The sequence below is a fragment of the Colletotrichum lupini genome, chromosome 3, assembly GCF_023278565.1.
Source record: "Colletotrichum lupini chromosome 3, complete sequence".
Lineage (NCBI taxonomy): Eukaryota > Fungi > Ascomycota > Sordariomycetes > Glomerellales > Glomerellaceae > Colletotrichum > Colletotrichum lupini.
Window position 1 is genome coordinate 1,037,682 of NC_064676.1, and position 17,575 is coordinate 1,055,256.

At 40.3% G+C, this 17,575-nt stretch overlaps 4 protein-coding genes across 4 annotated transcripts; 2 read left to right on the forward strand and 2 right to left on the reverse strand.

The window, feature by feature from the left end:
* Positions 1-1,640: 1,640 nt before the first annotated feature.
* Positions 1,641-2,519, forward strand: CLUP02_05039 (Zn-dependent hydrolase; the record flags this gene model as incomplete). The annotated part of the gene is made up of 1 exon (XM_049284048.1): positions 1,641-2,519. The coding sequence occupies one exon, from the start codon at positions 1,641-1,643 to the stop codon at positions 2,517-2,519; it is 879 nt and encodes a 292-aa protein (XP_049141191.1).
* A 7,722-nt stretch (positions 2,520-10,241) lies between these two features.
* On the reverse strand, positions 10,242-10,526 carry CLUP02_05040 (uncharacterized protein; the record flags this gene model as incomplete). Its single annotated transcript, XM_049284049.1, has 2 exons — positions 10,242-10,318; positions 10,370-10,526. The coding sequence occupies 2 exons, from the start codon at positions 10,524-10,526 to the stop codon at positions 10,242-10,244; spliced, it is 234 nt and encodes a 77-aa protein (XP_049141192.1).
* A 165-nt stretch (positions 10,527-10,691) lies between these two features.
* Positions 10,692-12,869, forward strand: CLUP02_05041 (uncharacterized protein; the record flags this gene model as incomplete). Its single annotated transcript, XM_049284050.1, has 4 exons — positions 10,692-11,080; positions 11,456-11,498; positions 11,562-11,733; positions 11,791-12,869. 4 exons carry the CDS (start codon positions 10,692-10,694, stop codon positions 12,867-12,869), a joined length of 1,683 nt encoding a protein of 560 aa, XP_049141193.1.
* A 72-nt stretch (positions 12,870-12,941) lies between these two features.
* On the reverse strand, positions 12,942-17,575 carry CLUP02_05042 (uncharacterized protein; the record flags this gene model as incomplete). The annotated part of the gene is made up of 14 exons (XM_049284051.1): positions 12,942-13,026; positions 13,074-13,172; positions 13,204-13,277; positions 13,314-13,366; positions 13,432-13,780; positions 13,844-13,879; positions 13,941-14,013; positions 14,250-14,352; positions 14,415-14,449; positions 14,549-14,853; positions 15,062-15,694; positions 15,746-15,918; positions 15,971-16,048; positions 16,099-17,575. The coding sequence occupies 14 exons, from the start codon at positions 17,573-17,575 to the stop codon at positions 12,942-12,944; spliced, it is 3,573 nt and encodes a 1,190-aa protein (XP_049141194.1).

Consider the following 17,575-nt stretch of genomic DNA (forward strand, 5'->3'; position numbering starts at 1 on the left):
AGCTGATGGACCAAACCAGGGCAGCAGGATGATGCCTTGGGATGGTTCCGAAGTTTCGAAAGACTGACAAGGGGAAGTTGTCGTGGTGGTTAGCAGTCAAAAGAGGTAAGGTTGGAGAAATTGGAGGTGACAGAGGCATAGTTTGGGTTAAGCATTAAGGTTATTTTGTTAGTGACCTCATCTGGGGCCCGTCCGCCCCCCTTGAACGGTATCCCGGCCGCTGGTCGGCTTCGAGGTGACCCGGACCCCTTGCGAAGGCCACGCAGGGGTAGAATCCATGGAATACGGGTCTTTTCGCGCGGTCTTACGTTATCATCGTTGACATCTGGAAATCAGTAGATACGACATTGCTCACGTTTGCTCAATGCAATTGTTTAGCATTATTAAAACCTTGCGAATCCTTCGTTGTCTTACGAAACTCGGTTACCCCTACGCTTCAGATGTACGAGTCAGACGCCAGCAAGAATGGAGAGAGCTGTCATAACGGTCGAATCGAAAGCGAAGATGGACTGTCCATTTCAGCGAAGCCATCTTCGGACACGGTTCCAAAGCTAAGGTACTGCCAGGAAGTCGGATGGTTGGCTTATGTTCGCTGAGTGGCAGCTCTCGTACATGCACTCTCTCGGAGTATTGAAGTGCATATTTCTATCACAACAGCTTCTACGTGCAATTGTTATTACATGCCTCATTCGATAGTTGGGTAAATGTACATGTGATCCGCCTTATGAAAGTTGAACGTATTCCATAAACATAAAATTTCTCAAAGTCGAAAGCTCAGGTCTTCCATATAGAGCCTTTAGCACCTGGACAGGAGTCAACACAGTGATCAGCCATGTGCTATTGTGCGAGAGCATTGGCTCTCAGTGATCGCACAGTCTCACCGCTGCATTATTGTTATTTTAACTCCATGATGGGATGTATTGTCCCGAAGAAAAGTGCTTGGCCATTGACATGTTTCTCCAGAATATCGCGGTGAAGATAGTAACACTTCAAAGATAATTGACACCAAACTCAGCAGTGCTACAGGTAACCTCATGTTTTCTTAGGCTACAGTGTCTTATCTAGCTCGGCTTCTAGCTCCCTTGTCCCCGTCTCAAATGTTACAACCTGGAGAAGTGGCGTTTGGCGGGGTCGTCGGTCCCAGAATCCGATTCCCAACCCATTTTGGTAGGACGGGTTTCGGTATTATCGACTATCCACCAGAACTTGGAATAGGAATTCCTTTGCACATATGTGCTGAGTTGCCTTTGATCCTCCCTTTGAGGAACTATGTCAGTGTGGCTTGTCAAGATGGGAGCTTGCTTGCAGTGCTCTAATTCCTCACATAATCAACCCCGCTTTGACTCTTGGTCGCTAAAAAAAGCTGACGACTTATCCAAAGTTACTTCACTAGATCATCCATCTGATCTACACTGCTGCACTCAGCTTGAAAAAACGATTAATCAACATGCAGTATGCCTCGATCCTCGGTTGGCGTGATGGCTGTCTTCAAAAGGCCTATCGGCTTTGGAGCTGGCTTCCGTCATTCGATTAAAAGCGTCCGTCAAACCACTGTGATATCTAGAACTACTGCGCAGAAGCCACACGCATTGCTGTAAACTCACCCATCATTCTGCTACAATAACCCGAGTCATATAGAAATGGCCGACCTGAGATCCGCCGTCTACGTCGCACCGCCGATTCCCAGCAAAGTTCCTGGCTCGAACGCAACCGCAACATGGTCCCCAATCTCATGCACCCTCATCTACTCGGCAAACGAAGCTGTCTTGGTAGACACGCCCATCACTATCAAGCAGACAGAGGAACTCATTGCCTGGATCGAGAACATTGCACCAAAGCGGAAGCTCTCATACATCTACATCACCCACGGCCACGGAGATCACTGGTTCGGCATACCTCTCCTACTGAAGCGCTTCCCGGAAGCCGTTCCCGTCGCTACGGTGGGAACCATCAAACACATGGAGCAGCAGATTGAAGAGGAAGTTTTCAGGCAAATGTGGGAGGCCCGCTTCCCAGGCCAGATCTACCGCCCCTTCACTCTCGCACAGCCTCTGTCCCCAAAGAGTGGTGGAATCTTTAAGCTCGAAAACCGGTGGGAGTTCAAAGCTATTGAGTGTGGCCATACTGACACCTATGACTCAACCGTTCTCTGGGTCCCAGACCTTAGACTCGCCGTCTGCGGTGATGTAGTCTATGGGCAGTGCCACCAGATGTTGATGGAAGCCAACACGAAAGCCAAGCGCGAGGAATGGATCAGGGCAGTCGAAATCGTTGAGGCGCTTGATCCTGCTTATGTTGTGGCTGGTCACAAAATGGCGGGTGAGACTGACGGAATCTGGCACCTTGCTGCGACCAAGAAGTATATACAGGACTTTGGAAAGATCCTCGAAAAGAACCCTAAGACAGAGAAGGAGCTGTTTGTGGAGATATTGAAGATGTATCCCGAGAGATTCAACCCGGGAGCCGCGCGTTTGAGTGCCATGGGTGCCTTCCAGGTTCCAAGGGAGTCACGTATTTAGGATGAGACGCGCGAGGGAATGATAACATTTCAGTGACGGTTGCCGTTACATTCTAAATGCGTCAATGATGATTAATTGATATGTCGTAATGTGCCAATTTTACGTTTTGAGAGTGAATGTCCGTCGCTATGCCACCGGAAGAATAAAATGCGACAGTAGAGTGGCTGTCGGATTAGAAGTCTAATTCGACCGCGGCATATAGCCGACTGCGCAGGGGCTAATTAGGGGCCCTATTTATAATTATTATAACTAGCCTAACCTATAGTTAGAACCTCCTTTTTATACCTACTATATAAATATTTATATAATTTAATTAATCTTTTCGTTAATTACGGTTCGAATTAACTACTTTATAATAGGGATATTAATACTAATTAGTAATTAAATTCTATTATTATAAATTAGTAAAGTATCTTATTATATAGAAAAGACGACCTCTTAATACTATATAAAATAAGAGATTTATATTAATTAACTTTATAAAAATAAATAAAAAAAGAAGCGATTCTTAAATACCGTACGGAATTAAATAATCATAGCCCTTTATTACTTATAAGAGGTCGACGTTTATTATATTAAACTACGTTAATTAATAGAACTACTTAAATAACTAGCCTTTTACTATCGCCCTAAATAGCTTTTTTATTAAACGACTTTTTTATAGCCGGCCCGTAATTAAAAATTAACTAGTTAAATTAATAAAAAAAAATACTTACGTAATAATTACTTACTTAATTAATTAATATAACGAACGAGCTTAATAATATAATAAAAAAAAGCACTACGTAATTAAAAAAGGGAATCTCTAAATATAAATATTCTAATTTAGTAATAAAAGTAACCCTATAGGAGTTATTAAGTTAAGAGATTTACGGTATATAAAAAAGTTTATTATTATAAGGATCTTATAAGTACGACTTTAAGCCCGTAATTTAAATAACCTTTTTATAACTTTTTTAATTACTCCCTAAGTATTATTTAAAAATATAATATAGGGGATAGTTTGATAAGGGAAGAGGGGATTTAAAAATCTTAATAATATCGAGTTAAGAGTATTATAAATCTTAAAGATTAACTTAAGAAGAAAGTAGCTACTTTAAAATAGTTTTACGACCTCCCGCTAGAGTTATTATTAGCTTAAAGAAAAGCTAAAAAAACGAAGATTTAAAAAAAAAAAAAAGAATCCTCTAAAGGGCTATTAAAGGGCTTTTTTTATATGAGCTCTTAGTGTAAGATTATTAATTTTAAAAAATTAACTAAGTAATAAAAGGGATTATTAATAAGTAATAATTACTTAACCGTAATTAAGCTACGAAAAAGACTACTTAAAAAATATAAAATAGGGTACCGAGAGGCTATAAAAAATAAGATTTTTAAAATATCTAACCCTATTACGTATAAGTAATAAGTAAGCATTTTTAATAAGTCCTTAAAATTTATAATTTTATAAAAAAGAGGGCTTAACTTCGTTAACTATACTTAATAGCCTATATAGTTCTTAATAACTTATATAGCTCTTTTATAAACTACTTAGTATTTATTTTTAACTATTTTTATAAAATACCGCCCTAAAAAAAGTAGGTTAAGAAAAGAAGCTATTTAGAAATTATAAAGAGTACGATGCTTAAGAAGCTAGAAATATATAAGATAACGGAAATTAATAACTAATAAAGATCCCGAGACTAATTATTATATCTCCTTATAGTAATATAAACGTCTATTATTATTATTATAAAAAAGAATTACTAAAACCTACCCTTTTATACTAAATAAAAAGGAGGATCTCAATAAGTATAATAACTAGTAATTTAAAAGGGTAATAATAATTATTAAAAATAATAAAAACGAGAGTAATAACGAAATAGTAAGAAGAAGCGGGAATCTCTTAGACCCCGATAAATTCGTTAAGTAATAAAAGTACGGATTTATTATAATTAATACGTAAATTAAATATATCCTCGTTAAAATTAAATATATTAATAATTACTAATACGGGTATAAGCTAGAGCACGACCCTTAGTAAATTAAAATAAAAAAGAAGAGGATAAAACCCGATCCTAAATAGAATCCTAATCCCTTATAAATAAATAAATATTAACCCGGACTATTAAGGGACGTAAATATATAGAATCGCAGATTAGCTTAATAATAAATAAATTAACGTAGTATTAATCTATTTAACTAAGGTTTATAAAAAAAAGGGGCTATAGGGGTAACCCCTATTTTATAAGATTATAAATAACCTTAGTTATTAACTAAATAAATAGTTCGCGAGCATAAGCCTAGGAATTATAAAAATAGTTAATAAATTTTTTTATAAGCGAGGGGTATTATTAGTATAATTATAATTATAAGAGCTATATAAAATATTAGTAACGATAATTATAAAAGAGGAATTCGTACTATAGAACTAAGTATAGGTTAATAAAGCGTATAATTGCTTTAATAAATTTAAAAAAAAAAGTAAACGACCTAAATTTCCTTCTTATAATTACTAACGGAAATCTATTATTATAAAAGGATATACCGGGGCAAAATATAGTACTAAAAGTACGATAATTAATAATTCTACCTATTTTAATTTATAACTCGTTACTATTACTAATACGAAATTCGGTACCGATCGGCTAATAAGAAAAGAAATAAACGACCTAAAGTTATTAATAATACGTAATAACATAAAGATCGTATATAAATACTAAAAATTTAGTAATAAATACGAGGCAATTTATAAACTTTAAAAAGATCTTCTTAAAAGAGAAATTATATTCTAAGGGGAAGTATAAGGTCTTATAAAAAACCTTAATAATATTTTACGATTATTACGAAAAAGTCGGAATTAGGGAATACTAATACTATTTAGTAATTAATATCGTACTCGTAAGTAAAGCTTTTAATTATTATTACGAAGCAGTACGTAATCTTAATTAAAACGACTTTTTTAATATAATTAATATAATCCGAAGCTACTTCGAGACCTATAATAAGAACCTAGAGCTCCTATCTAAGCTATGAGCGATTTTTTTTATATTTATAGTTAGGATAATAGAGGGTAAATTATAAGTAAAGATTTTTAAAGAGCTTATTAATCGAATTAATAAGCTAGTAAAAACCTAACTAAATAAGGGGATAAATAAGTAGAAAGTTAGATATTTTTATATTATAGTTTAGTATATACTAAAGGTAAAAATAACCCTATACTAAGTACCTAAAGATTATAAAACGCTCTACTTAAGGCTAAGATCTAGTTTTAATATTAAAATAAAAATACTATACTAAACCTATTTTTAAATATATAACGGCCCTTATTAATAATATTAAATCGATCGAACGTATAATAAAAAAAGAAAAGAGGCTAGATATAGTAATTACTAATAAAGAGGCCCAGATTTATTAAATAAATAAAGATTTAACTTATAAATAAGGTAATAAAAGAGGTAATATTATATTTATAAAAAAGATAGATATTAATTAAGTAACTATTCTAAAGAAGAGTATACTAAATCGTATAAATAATATAGAAAGTCGAGGGTAGTAAATAGTAAAACTAGCCCTTGTTAGTTTAACTAATTCCTCGTTATATATAAGGGTAGATTTAGAGGTATAGAACTTAGTAATAGTAGTTAAAATAGTAACTTAAAGTATATACCCCTTATAAAAAATTCGGAAAATAAGGAAGATCTTACCTCCTATATTAACGAATTAGATTATAATAAAATTAATAATATTAACTATTCTTTTTTTATCCCGTTAGTTTTTAGAGGATATATAAGGCTAAATAAATAGAGGGTAATAAAAGCTCTTAATAAGTAGGTTTTTATTTATAAATAGTAAGGGAAGGTCCTTTAGATAACGGATATAAAAGCGGCTAAAAGGGCGAATTTAATAAGGCTAAAGCCTATTTTCTTAACGATTAAGGAGAAGACGCTATCTCTTTTAATATTTAAAGAGAAAGAATATAGTACTAAGTAAATCTAAGGGTAGCTAAAGGGGTCCTTTTTATATTACTTAGATCCCCTAAATACTAAGCTTATATAAGTATTCTATATAAGCGAAAAGTGCGGCTTAAATAATTTTTATAGGATTATCCTAAATACTAGGGTATTATAATAATTAACTAAAAGAAAAGGGTAATTCTAAGTACTATAAAAGATCATACTAATAACGCTTAATACGTTAATAGTAAGTATTACGAGGATTAGTTTTAGCTTAAATAAAAAAATCGTCGCCCTAGGTATAATAAAAATAGAGACGTACTTTAGAATAATAACTTTTTATATTTTACTTATTAATACCCTATATCTTTTATATTTAAAAGATATAAATTAACTAGGTATTATATTTAATAATATAAAGAATAAAATCTCTAGTAGTAAGTACTTTAAAATAGTCGAACGACGATAGGGGTATACGTTTATAAAGCTTATTAATAATATAAAGTTAATTAATTATTTAACGGAAAGTAAGCTTAGAAAACTATACTAGAGATTCGGGTACCCGTTAGTTACGAGGCTATATAACCTCTTAAAATAATTAAATAATAATAATATTGAAATAGGGGCGCTAAAGTAGTTAACGAAAGTATATTACCAATGTTAAATAAATATATAGAGCCTACGCAAATTTAAGTTTAAATTATATAATAAGCTTAACTTTAACTAAGAAATCGCCGTTAATATTTTGTATTTAAATAGTCGGCTAGTACTATATATAATTAATATAGCTATATTTTTTTAAATAGGGTAATTCCTCCGGGATTTATAAATAAAAATAGTATAAATAGCCCTACGAAAAAGCTAGATTAATATATACTAAGGACCGCTAAATAGTATTAAAACCGACGCTAATACTAGCTTTTAGTTAGTAGAATTTAAAAATAATACGACGATCTATAGTATATAGCTAAAAGTCGTACCTATTAAAGCGTACTATAGTATTAAAAAAGTAAAAAGGGTATACTAGTAATTAAAAAAGGCGTTTAGAATTATTAAAGAGGAAAATCCGGATTTTATTAACGACGAATACCTCTAAATAGTATTTAAATACTATAACGATATTATAGGGCCTAACAGACTTATACTAATACTATTAATATTTAGAGTATATTTAAGAACGACTTTAGCCTTATTACCGTCGCTAGGTATAAGCTAACGAGCCCGAGTAATTAAAAAAGTAATATAAGTACTACGTAAAGTAAGTATAAAAAGGTAAGTTAATAAGGTAATTACTATATATAATAAGCCCAATATAAAGAGTAATTTAAATATATTACTAAATTCGGATATATAAGTATAGCGCGAAATTATTTAATAATAGGCTAAGCTATATAAGTTAATTTTTATTAACGAGCGCTCTTATATAATTACGAGAGATCGTAACTAGCTACTTAAAATATTAATTACGGTAGTTAGACCGTACTATATAGATCCTAACGAGGTAATTTCTAATTTATAAAAAGAAAAAAAGCTAAGGGAAACTATATAACCCGTAGTAAAGGTATAGGAAATTATCCTTAACGAAATCGTTATAATAGTATGAATAAATAATAAAAAAGAAGAAATTACTAAAAGGGTACTAATATTACTAGCGAGACGTCGTAGAAGACTACGACGGTAAGCCCTAACGCGGCAATTTATTACTAATAATAAGGTAATTAATACTTTTTATATAGTAAAAGAGAAAGCCGATTTTAAGCTAGTAGTTAAACTATATAAAGAAGGCGTAATTATAACTATTAAAAAGCCGTATAAGGGATTAGATCTTATTAAAATAAATACTCTTCGTAATCGAGGGGTCTATCGATTTATCCTATATAACCTAAAAAAATATATAAACTTCTGTATATTTAAATTATAAATAGTTTATAAGATTAAAAAGAAAAGAATACCCTAGCCGTACGAGAAGTCTAAATACGTAATTTAAGGGTATAGCGACGTTAAAAAAGCGACGCTACTTATATAATTACTTATTATATAGCGCTATAGCTAACGATTAATAATAATACTAATAGTATTATTATAAAAGAAGGGATATAAGATTTAGAACTATAATATTACCTAGGCCTATACTTAATCGGCTATAGGGCTTATAAAAAAAATCCTAGCCTATTTACTAAAAGAAATAGCTAATAAGTACTTAGAAAGCACGATTATTAAAGTACTTAAGCTACTATATAGGCTCGTAAAATCGGGTACTTATTAATAAGCTACTTATTACGATTTTTATATTAATTAACTATTAATAATTACTTTTACGTATAACCCGTACTTATTAATCGTAAAGTATAAAAGTAACTAATTTAGGATTGTTAGAATATAAATTAATAATATATTAAGCCTATTTAATATTAATTTTATAAAAAAAGAGGATAAGGAGCTTTAAAAAGCGGGCTTTATAGCGAAGCTAAAAGAGGTCCTTATAATAAATACCCCCTTAGTATTTAACGGCAGGATTTTTATAATTAAAAAAGAAACCGTCGTTTTTTAATAAAAGGGGTAGGGTAAGAAAATTAACCTCGTTAATTTAAATATAACTAATATTAAAAAGCAGTATAAAGCTAAGCTTGCGCGAGGGGTATATATTATAAATATTTATTAGCTTAAGATAACTTTTAACTATATTAAAGTAGTATAAGTTATAAATTTAATTAAATAAAATATTAAGGTACTTAATAAGTAGCTTAAGTAATAAAAAACGAATCTCGATCGAGGTCTCGTTTACTACCTAATTAACCTTATAACTAATAAGCTCTACGTCTTTATTAATAGGTTATTTATAAATAATAACGACTTTATTTCGTAATTAGGGTATATTATTATCCTAGTTAACGAGAGTATAAGTAAGAGCGAATTTATTATATACGGTAATATAATCTATTACTCGTTAATTAAAAGTAAGTAAATAATAAGAAGTATATTAATATTAAAAGTCTATAATATAATTAATAATATTAACCTCTCTTATGCGATTTTAACGACGCTAAAAAAGATTACTAATCGAATTAGCCTTTTACTTATTCTAATAGTTATTTATACTAATTCCTACTTACTATATAAATACCTTATTAAATTAGGAATAACGAAAAAAAAGAGGCTTATAATTAATATTATAGCCCTTAAGTAATCGTATAAAAGGCGCGAGATACTTAAGATCCGTTAGATTAATAATAAAAATAACCTCGTAAACGCTTTTATAAAAGTAGTACTAAATAAGGGATTAAAATAATTTATAAATAATAAAAAAGTTATTATATAAATAAAAGGATAAGTTATATAAAAAGAGTAAAGAAAAGGGGGAAAAGGAGACGACTTAGTAAACGGGCCCGAGGTCGAATTATACTTCTAACTATAGTAGTTAAATTAATAAAAAAAAAAAAGTTAATATTAAATTAGAAGTTTAATTCGATTACGGTATATAGCCGACTATATAGGGGCTAATTAGGGGCCCTATTTATAATTATTATAGCTAGCTTAACTTATAATTAGAACCTCCTTTTTATACTTACTACGTAAATATTTATATAGTTTAATTAATCTCTTCGTTAACTACGGTTCGAACTAACTACCCTATAATAGGGATACTAATAGTGGCACTATCTTGAGCTGGATAGCGCGATAATTCGTACGCCATTTGCGTAAAGGTTTCTGGTCAATTTACTAACGTAAGAGCAGCAAGTACTAAACCGTTGATGTGTGTTTGCAACTCCGGAGAATTTCGAAAGCATCACCAGCGCGTCTCCAATATCTGCTCCTTGCTATGTATTTGTGATCCAGCATCAACTAATGTCGCGAACCTCGGTGCTCATAGATCCTGTTTGGCGTAATGATCGAAGACGAGTAGAGCATTGACACCTGATTGCGGGGTTTGCATTGCGAGGGCACATCGGTGTGACGTTTCAAAGCACCATCTCTTGATCGACGCTGGTTCGGAAGCTCTGATTACTGATATACATCGGCCTCGCAGTCGTGGCATGCACAGATCCCGTCCTGGAGCGGTGTAATCCCGCATCGGCCGGTAATAGCGAAAGCCGGCCGGCGCCTCGCCAGTCTGGGTATCAAGAAGAATATTTGTGTTGCTTAATGTATAATAAATACATATATAGTTTGCCGCCAACCATACATATGTTAATCATCGTCAGCATCTTATCAATTAAATCAACAAAAACGATTCAAAATGCCCAAATGGGTCTTCAACTGCAACACCGGCGTCTTCACCACCGCCGAAAAGAAACAAATCGCCGAGGGCATGACCAAGCTCTACACCAGCGTCGGTCTACCCGGATTCTACTGCCACACGCACTTCATCGAGCTCAACCCCGAAAACATGTACGCCGGCGGCGAGACGCCCAAGGCCTTGACGACCGTCTCCATCTACCACATTGCGCGCGGCTTCGATACCCCGCAGGTCGAGGCTTTCTTCTTCAAAGCTCTGGATGATATACTGAGGCCCATCTTGAAGCCAAAAGGGATCGAATGGGAGTCTGGGATTTATGAGGCGAGGAGGGAGTTGTGGAGGATTAATGGGCTTGTGCCGCCTGAGACGGGGTCGGAGATGGAGAAGAAGTGGGCTAAGGAGAATCGAGTTACGGATGAGGAAGATTTGTTGAAAGTTCAGAAGCTTTCTAGATTGTGATCCAAAACATCGAAGCCTTGTATTGGGTTTGGGCAAAAGGTACTAGGCAAAGCCGAAGAATTGAGCTGGTCTCAATTCTCGACATGTAATAGTTGTCAAAGCCTTGAAATTGGCCCCCCTTACGTGACTCTCTAGTCATCTCTTGATCGGATAAATCAATACTTCATACGCATTATCATTACTAAAACTTGCACGTAGCCTATGAAACGCAATCAACTTTAAGCTGTGGTAGTGGGGTCAGACCCAGGAGGTGCGGCCCCAGCACCTCCAACCACAATAGAGAAGACCACTGGCGTGTTTGGCAGGATCTCGGTCGTTGCAATGGACACGAGATTCGAGCTCGTTATGGTAGGTGTCGTTGTTATAGTACTGGGAAACGTCGTGGTGCTGGGTGTCTGAGGGTCTGAAGAGCTCGCCGGTGAGGCTGGTGAACTTGACGGAGAGCTGGAAGGCGTAATAGACAGGGAGGATGATTCAGGAGATGAGGGTGCCCGAGAGGTGGTTGAGGCACTCGCTGATGAGCTTGACGACGAGCTGGGTGTGGATAGGGATGTCGAGGAAGTTGGCGAAGAAACCGGGATAAGTGAGTTGGGCAAAACCGTAGACGAGGAGGTCGACAATTGAGTGGATGATGAGGAAGGCGGGGCGGATGAAGAGAAGCTCGATGTCGTCGTGGACCGGGAGCTTGAAGGGGCAGTTGTGGACGAGCTTGATGCACTCGAACTAGAGATGACGGGAGTCACCGATGGCGGCAGCGATAAAATGCTTGTCAAGGTGGTTGAAGGCAAGGTGATGACCGTGGTGGAGCTAGACGGCAGTACTGGGGGCAAAGTCACGGGTGTGCTCGTTGTGCTCGTGCTTGGGCTAGGTTCCGGGGTGAAGGTGGTCGAAGCAATCCTGGATGTGTTTGTGAAGGGGAAAGGCACCGTAAGAGAAGTTGACGTTGAGGACGTTGAAGACCTTGTTGAACTACTTGATGAGCTTGTAGAACTTGAGGAGCTTGTGGTTGAAAGAGGCGAGGTTGATGGGACCGCAGCGCTGGAGCTGGAGCTGCTCGTAGTGCTTGAGCTTGTCGTACTGCTAGACGAGGATGATGACGATGATGGACTCATAGAGGTCGATGTGCTAGAAGGGCTGGAGCTGCTTGAACTACTGCTACTCGTTGCAGACGACGTAGGAGAGGGGGTGATGGACGAACTCGACGAGGATGTTGACGAGCTTGTCGTGCTCGAAGACCTCGAAGAACTAGAAGATGTCGTGGAACTGCTAGAGCTTGAACTGGATGTAGTTGAAGAGATCGTCGAGTTGGAATATGTACTCGTTCTGGAGCTGCTGGGGCTTGAAGAAGGGGATGAGGTGATCGACGAAGTAGAAGACGAGCTTGTGCTGGTTGAAGTTGTCGAGGAACGCGTAGATGATGATGATGATGACGACGAGCGGGAGGAAGAAGATGAGGAGGAGGAGGAGCTCGTGGACGAGCTACTCGATGACGAAGTCGTACTTGTGGCCGTTGATGACCTGCTGGAGGACGTTGAGGTACTGGATGTCGTGCTAGTGGTCGAATTCCCACTTGACGACAACGACGACGAACTAGAAGAGGAGCTGAAGGAGCTGGTGGTAGTCGTTGTACTTGAGGTCGACGATGAACTTGAAGTAGTAGAGGTCGAGGACGAACTCGAAGATGAGACCCCGAGAGCCCTCACTGCAAACACCTCGTAGATGACAGTTCCAGTACTTGGACCACCACAAGAGTATCCAGTATCAAAGTAACAGGATGTCGTGCACAGGTTATCATCGGGTCCAGTCGAGAAGATGGGATTGATATCCTGAGAAGAACTCGGACTCGGGGTGGAACAATAGCACTGTTGGTAACCGCCTATGAAAGCAAAGTTTGACCCGAAAGAACTACAGCTCTGCTGGCACTGTGTAGTGTTGCCAATCGCGTAAACGTAGTTTGTTCCGACAGTACCAAAGTTGCTAATGGCACCGCACCCTCTGTAGCTGTAACGGAAGCGAGGAGCTCTGTGTTGGAGGGTGGTGGTTGGTGCCGCACTTGTGGTGGTTGAAGTCGAAGTCCGCGTGGAAGACGTCGAGGAAGAGGTAGTCGTAGACCTTGTGGAGCTGCTGCTGGTCGTTGTGGTCGTTGTGGTTCTAGTAGAGGACGTCGATGTCGAGGTTCTGGACGTGCTGGTGGAGGTTGATGATGTAGTGGTAGACTGGTAAGCAAATTGGCGAACCCCATAGACGTTATAAATGACATCGCTCCCATAAGTTCCTCCACAAGCGTATGTATTGTTGTTGACGCAAGCAACGTTGCAAAGAGCGGCGTTGGGGTTTGGCATAGATGCGAGAAGAGGACTCGGTGAGCTGTTCGGGGTGTTAGGATCCGAACACCAGCACTGCTGACCTACGTCGTTTCCTGTAGCAGAGAACGCAGAGCCGTAGGAGCTGCAATCGCTCTGGCAGCCGATGACATCGCCTTGTTCGTAAGAGGTGACATAGGGAAAGACTGAAGCGAAGTTCGTGATCTTGCCGCAGGCGCCGTAGATAAAGTTGTACTGTGGTGAGGCCTGTGTTACTGCGTGAACGACGGGTGATATGAGTCCCAGGCCGGCGGCCAGGATCTCAAACTTAGGTATGTGCATGCTCAGTTATGATTAACAGAAGGTCGTAAAAGTAGACCAACGGTTCACAGCAGTGCCCTCCCTCTGGTGCGAAAGCGAGGGTGGCTAGGTATGCCTGAATTGGAGTACCATTGACAGGCGGTAACTTGCAAAAGATTTGACATACAGAGGAGATCCTGAGCTGAGGGGCGCCAGGGAGCCGGAGGATCTGGCCAGGTATTTGATCGGGCCGTGGTAACCTAGATGGCATCACATGGAATCGAAATCCGGCTCAGCTGCTTCGGAACATCATCAAATTGGGCTGAGTCCTTTCGAACTCGGTTCAGTTCTTGGCATGGAACTACATAACAAAACGCGTCTAGCACATCATCCGATATGAACGCCTCTCGCGCCCAAGGCCCGACTCGAGGGCCGACCAGAGAGGGGGGGAGATGGTAAGGCACGGAGAGGAGGCAAAAAGAGAAATGATGATCACGGCGGATTAAAATTGCGGGAGAGGCCCTCATCGTGAACGGTTGAGACGTTAATTCTAATCCAGGTTCCAGTCTGTGTCTCGATCAGACCTTGGACCCTGAATCCTGGGCAATTCGGTCCAGGATTCAGTCTTTCTTGGACTAAATTGGCAAGGAGGCAAGCAAACCTGCGTTCCAAACCGCTTCAGCCTTGAATAGCTCGCTCCATTTTCACGATGCCTGCCATCCAAAGTGAGTTAATACGGTGGGTCTTCTCGGACTCTTTGCTCCCTTTGAATGATGCTTGAAGCTAAATGTTGACAAACCCGCCAGCTCGTATTCCAGGTCAAAGTAGCCTCTACCGGCATGTTGATACTTGGCAAAAACCGTGTGCCAGCAAACCGGGTAGCAGGGTCGGGTGTAACATGAACCGTCCAGACCGTGTAACCTGCTCACATTCCAGCGGTTGAATCCACGTGAGCCCACGCATAGCAATACCACACGCCACCATTCCCCTTGCTTCCCTCCCTTGGTGCGGTGCGGACCGGACCTGATACGCCAGGGACCCCCAGGGACGCCTTCAGGGCTCTTTGAGAGGTGAATTGAATCATGGAGCCTCGCGCTCAGCTAGCCACTCGTGTAACGGTGAAAACTTGATCGATGTGGGAAGCAAGTGCTGCGCAAAATCAACGTCACTCATGTACCCGGCTGAGAAACGGTTCTTAGATCGTCAAGAGGATGCGATAACTTTATTGATAACTATGCCTTATCCTCAAGTGGACAGGGCCAAGCAGGCATCGACAGCTTGCCCGACTCTTCCCTGTTTCTGGTGTACCACGTCCGAAATGATCTCCCTGTCAAGATCGGGAAACATCCCTTGCAGAGTCTCGACAACGTTATTGTGCTCCACCCTGCTCAAACGCTGAGCTTCAGCAACTTCGGCGCTTGCCTGCCTCGCTGCAGCTTCTTCCGCTGACAAGTGGTGACGGGAAGATGGTGGCCGCCCATCGGGTGATATCTCGGCGCTCGGCCTAGGCGACAGTCGCTCGGAGGATTCTCGCGGCCTCGACGTCGGTCTTGATGCGTTACTAGGTACAGGCGGCGCAGGAGACGGCTCATCCGAAAACATGCGGCCGATAGTGCTAAGAGGCTTCTGTATGGAACGAAGAAGCCCCGTTATGGGAGCTTGGTCATCTGATTCTTTTCCGCCTTCGTTCGATGACGTCGATCGACGGGGTGTGGACGACTCTCCCATGATGTCTAGGGAAGGCCTCGTCGAAGATTCCCCGGTCTGGTACCCGGTTGATGACTTCTCCGAGAAGACGGGTTCTTGAGCAACAGCGGGCGAGTCAAGACGGTGTTTTTCAGCGATCGCAGATACCGCTGCTTCGACGTTCTTCTCGAACTCTTCGTCGGTGATGGTTAAGGTTGTCCGATCCATATTCTCGATAAACTGAATGGCACCCATCTACGTCACGTAAGCATTGTGTAGCGTAGCTACAGTCACAATGTGACCTACCAGTGATGAAAGGTAGTATCCGGCTTCACCACCCAGCTTCTCCTGGTTTCGGAACCGCAAAATGTACTGAACATTTGACACCAGATGTTCAGGGTTGGCTTGGAGGACAACATAGATGAGGAGGGGCATAAACGAGTCGGCTGAAGAGTCCGACTTTGAGTGCTTGAGCAGGCCTATCAAAGATCAGTCCCCAAAGTAGCGACATGATGAATAATAGCGACATACCGAAGATAACTTTGCAACAGTTCAATACGCAAATGATCTTGTCTCGCGGCGCTCGATATGACTTGATCTTAAGGATTTCTTTGCACAGTCAGCGGTCAGAGCTATGTTGAGATTGGGCGAGTAGGTACCTTGTTGGGCGAGCTTCAAAAATCGCTTGCCGCTATCACCGGCTGGCGGTATGTCAAGGTGCTCCTCCCGAAGCCAGGCATAAATGTTGATCTTTTGTGTCAAGATATCGTCTCGTTCCACGTCCTCTTGGTGTTGACCACGCCGGCCAGGCCCCATTGGTCGCTCCCCGCCTCGTCTTTTCGGCTTCGCCCCAGGTATAGGCTGTGGAGGAGGAATCGCCGGTGAGAATGTCTGTGTGTAGAGCCTGTTCATGACCAGCTTCTCCATTCCTTCACGAGCATTGTCAAACTCTGCGTCGGAAACGTCTCGCCACACTTCACATTGCGCCATCTTGTTGGCAATGAAGGCGAGGAAGTCACTGATGATTTTGACTTGCTCGTGTACCATCCACTGTCGCTTTCCAAACTCTGATAAAAAGGACTTGAGGTATCTAGCGACTGGGTCCGCCTTCTTGTTTCGTAGTTGTTCTAGGAACCGATGGAAGTCGAATGGCAGCGCCGGCTCTGGCTCGGGTTCAGGGGGTGGCGGCCTATGTACGGGCATACCAGGAGACATCTGGGAGTCGATGCTCATCTGCCGATCATCGTGGGACCGCGCTGGTGTCGCCGGTGGCCCGTCTTTAGGAGGCACTGGCGGCCCTTGGTCATCAGGTGCTCTTTCTTTGGAGAACATGCTAGCTGGGGAGGCTGATTGTATTCTTAGACCCTGAAGCTCCTGTACCTGGTGTGACAGTGAGGGTACCAGTGGCTCGAGGCTAGACTTCCGAGGTGGATGCTGTATGCCAGGGCTACCTAGCATAGGCGAAGCAATCTCCAGCCTCGGGCTCATGACTTCTTCAGCTCCAGGACCCCCACCGTCGCCAGTAAACTGCTCCATGATACTCTGGATTTCGGATCGCGACCCATTCTCTTGTTCATCTTCGCTTGCATATCTGCGCTCGTCGTAGCCGGCATCAGATCGTGTAGGGGATGCAGAGGTAGGTCGGCGTTTGGCATTTGAGGGGGTTCGAGAGGGAGGCTGGGATGTTCTCGGGGTTGGAGGTGTTGGATCGACATATGTAGTGGACTCGATAGTAAGAAACTGTGTGGCAGTCTCGGCAGGGAGAGGACTCGTGGGCTTCAAGGTCGCTATCGACGAAGTCATCGGTTCCGGAATTGTCACGGGAGCAGGTTTGGACACGGTCTTGGGCGAGTCCTTGTGAGATTTATCGCCCACGCTTGGGTCATCTTTCGTGGTGGTCGTTGTGACCGGGGCGTCTTCGCCAAAATCGATCAGATCATCGGTCGCTTGTTGTTTGCCTGCTGCTTTTGCTGACAGCACGGGCTGTTTGTCTTCAACATGGTTGTCAAGCTTGAGCAGCTCCGTTTCAGCCTTGGACCCCGCGGTCTCGGCGCTCGTCACCTGGGCGGCGGCAGTGTCATTCTGGGGGGCGCCAGAGAGGCCGGAGAAGTGATCTGAGGGATCTGTAGAAGACAT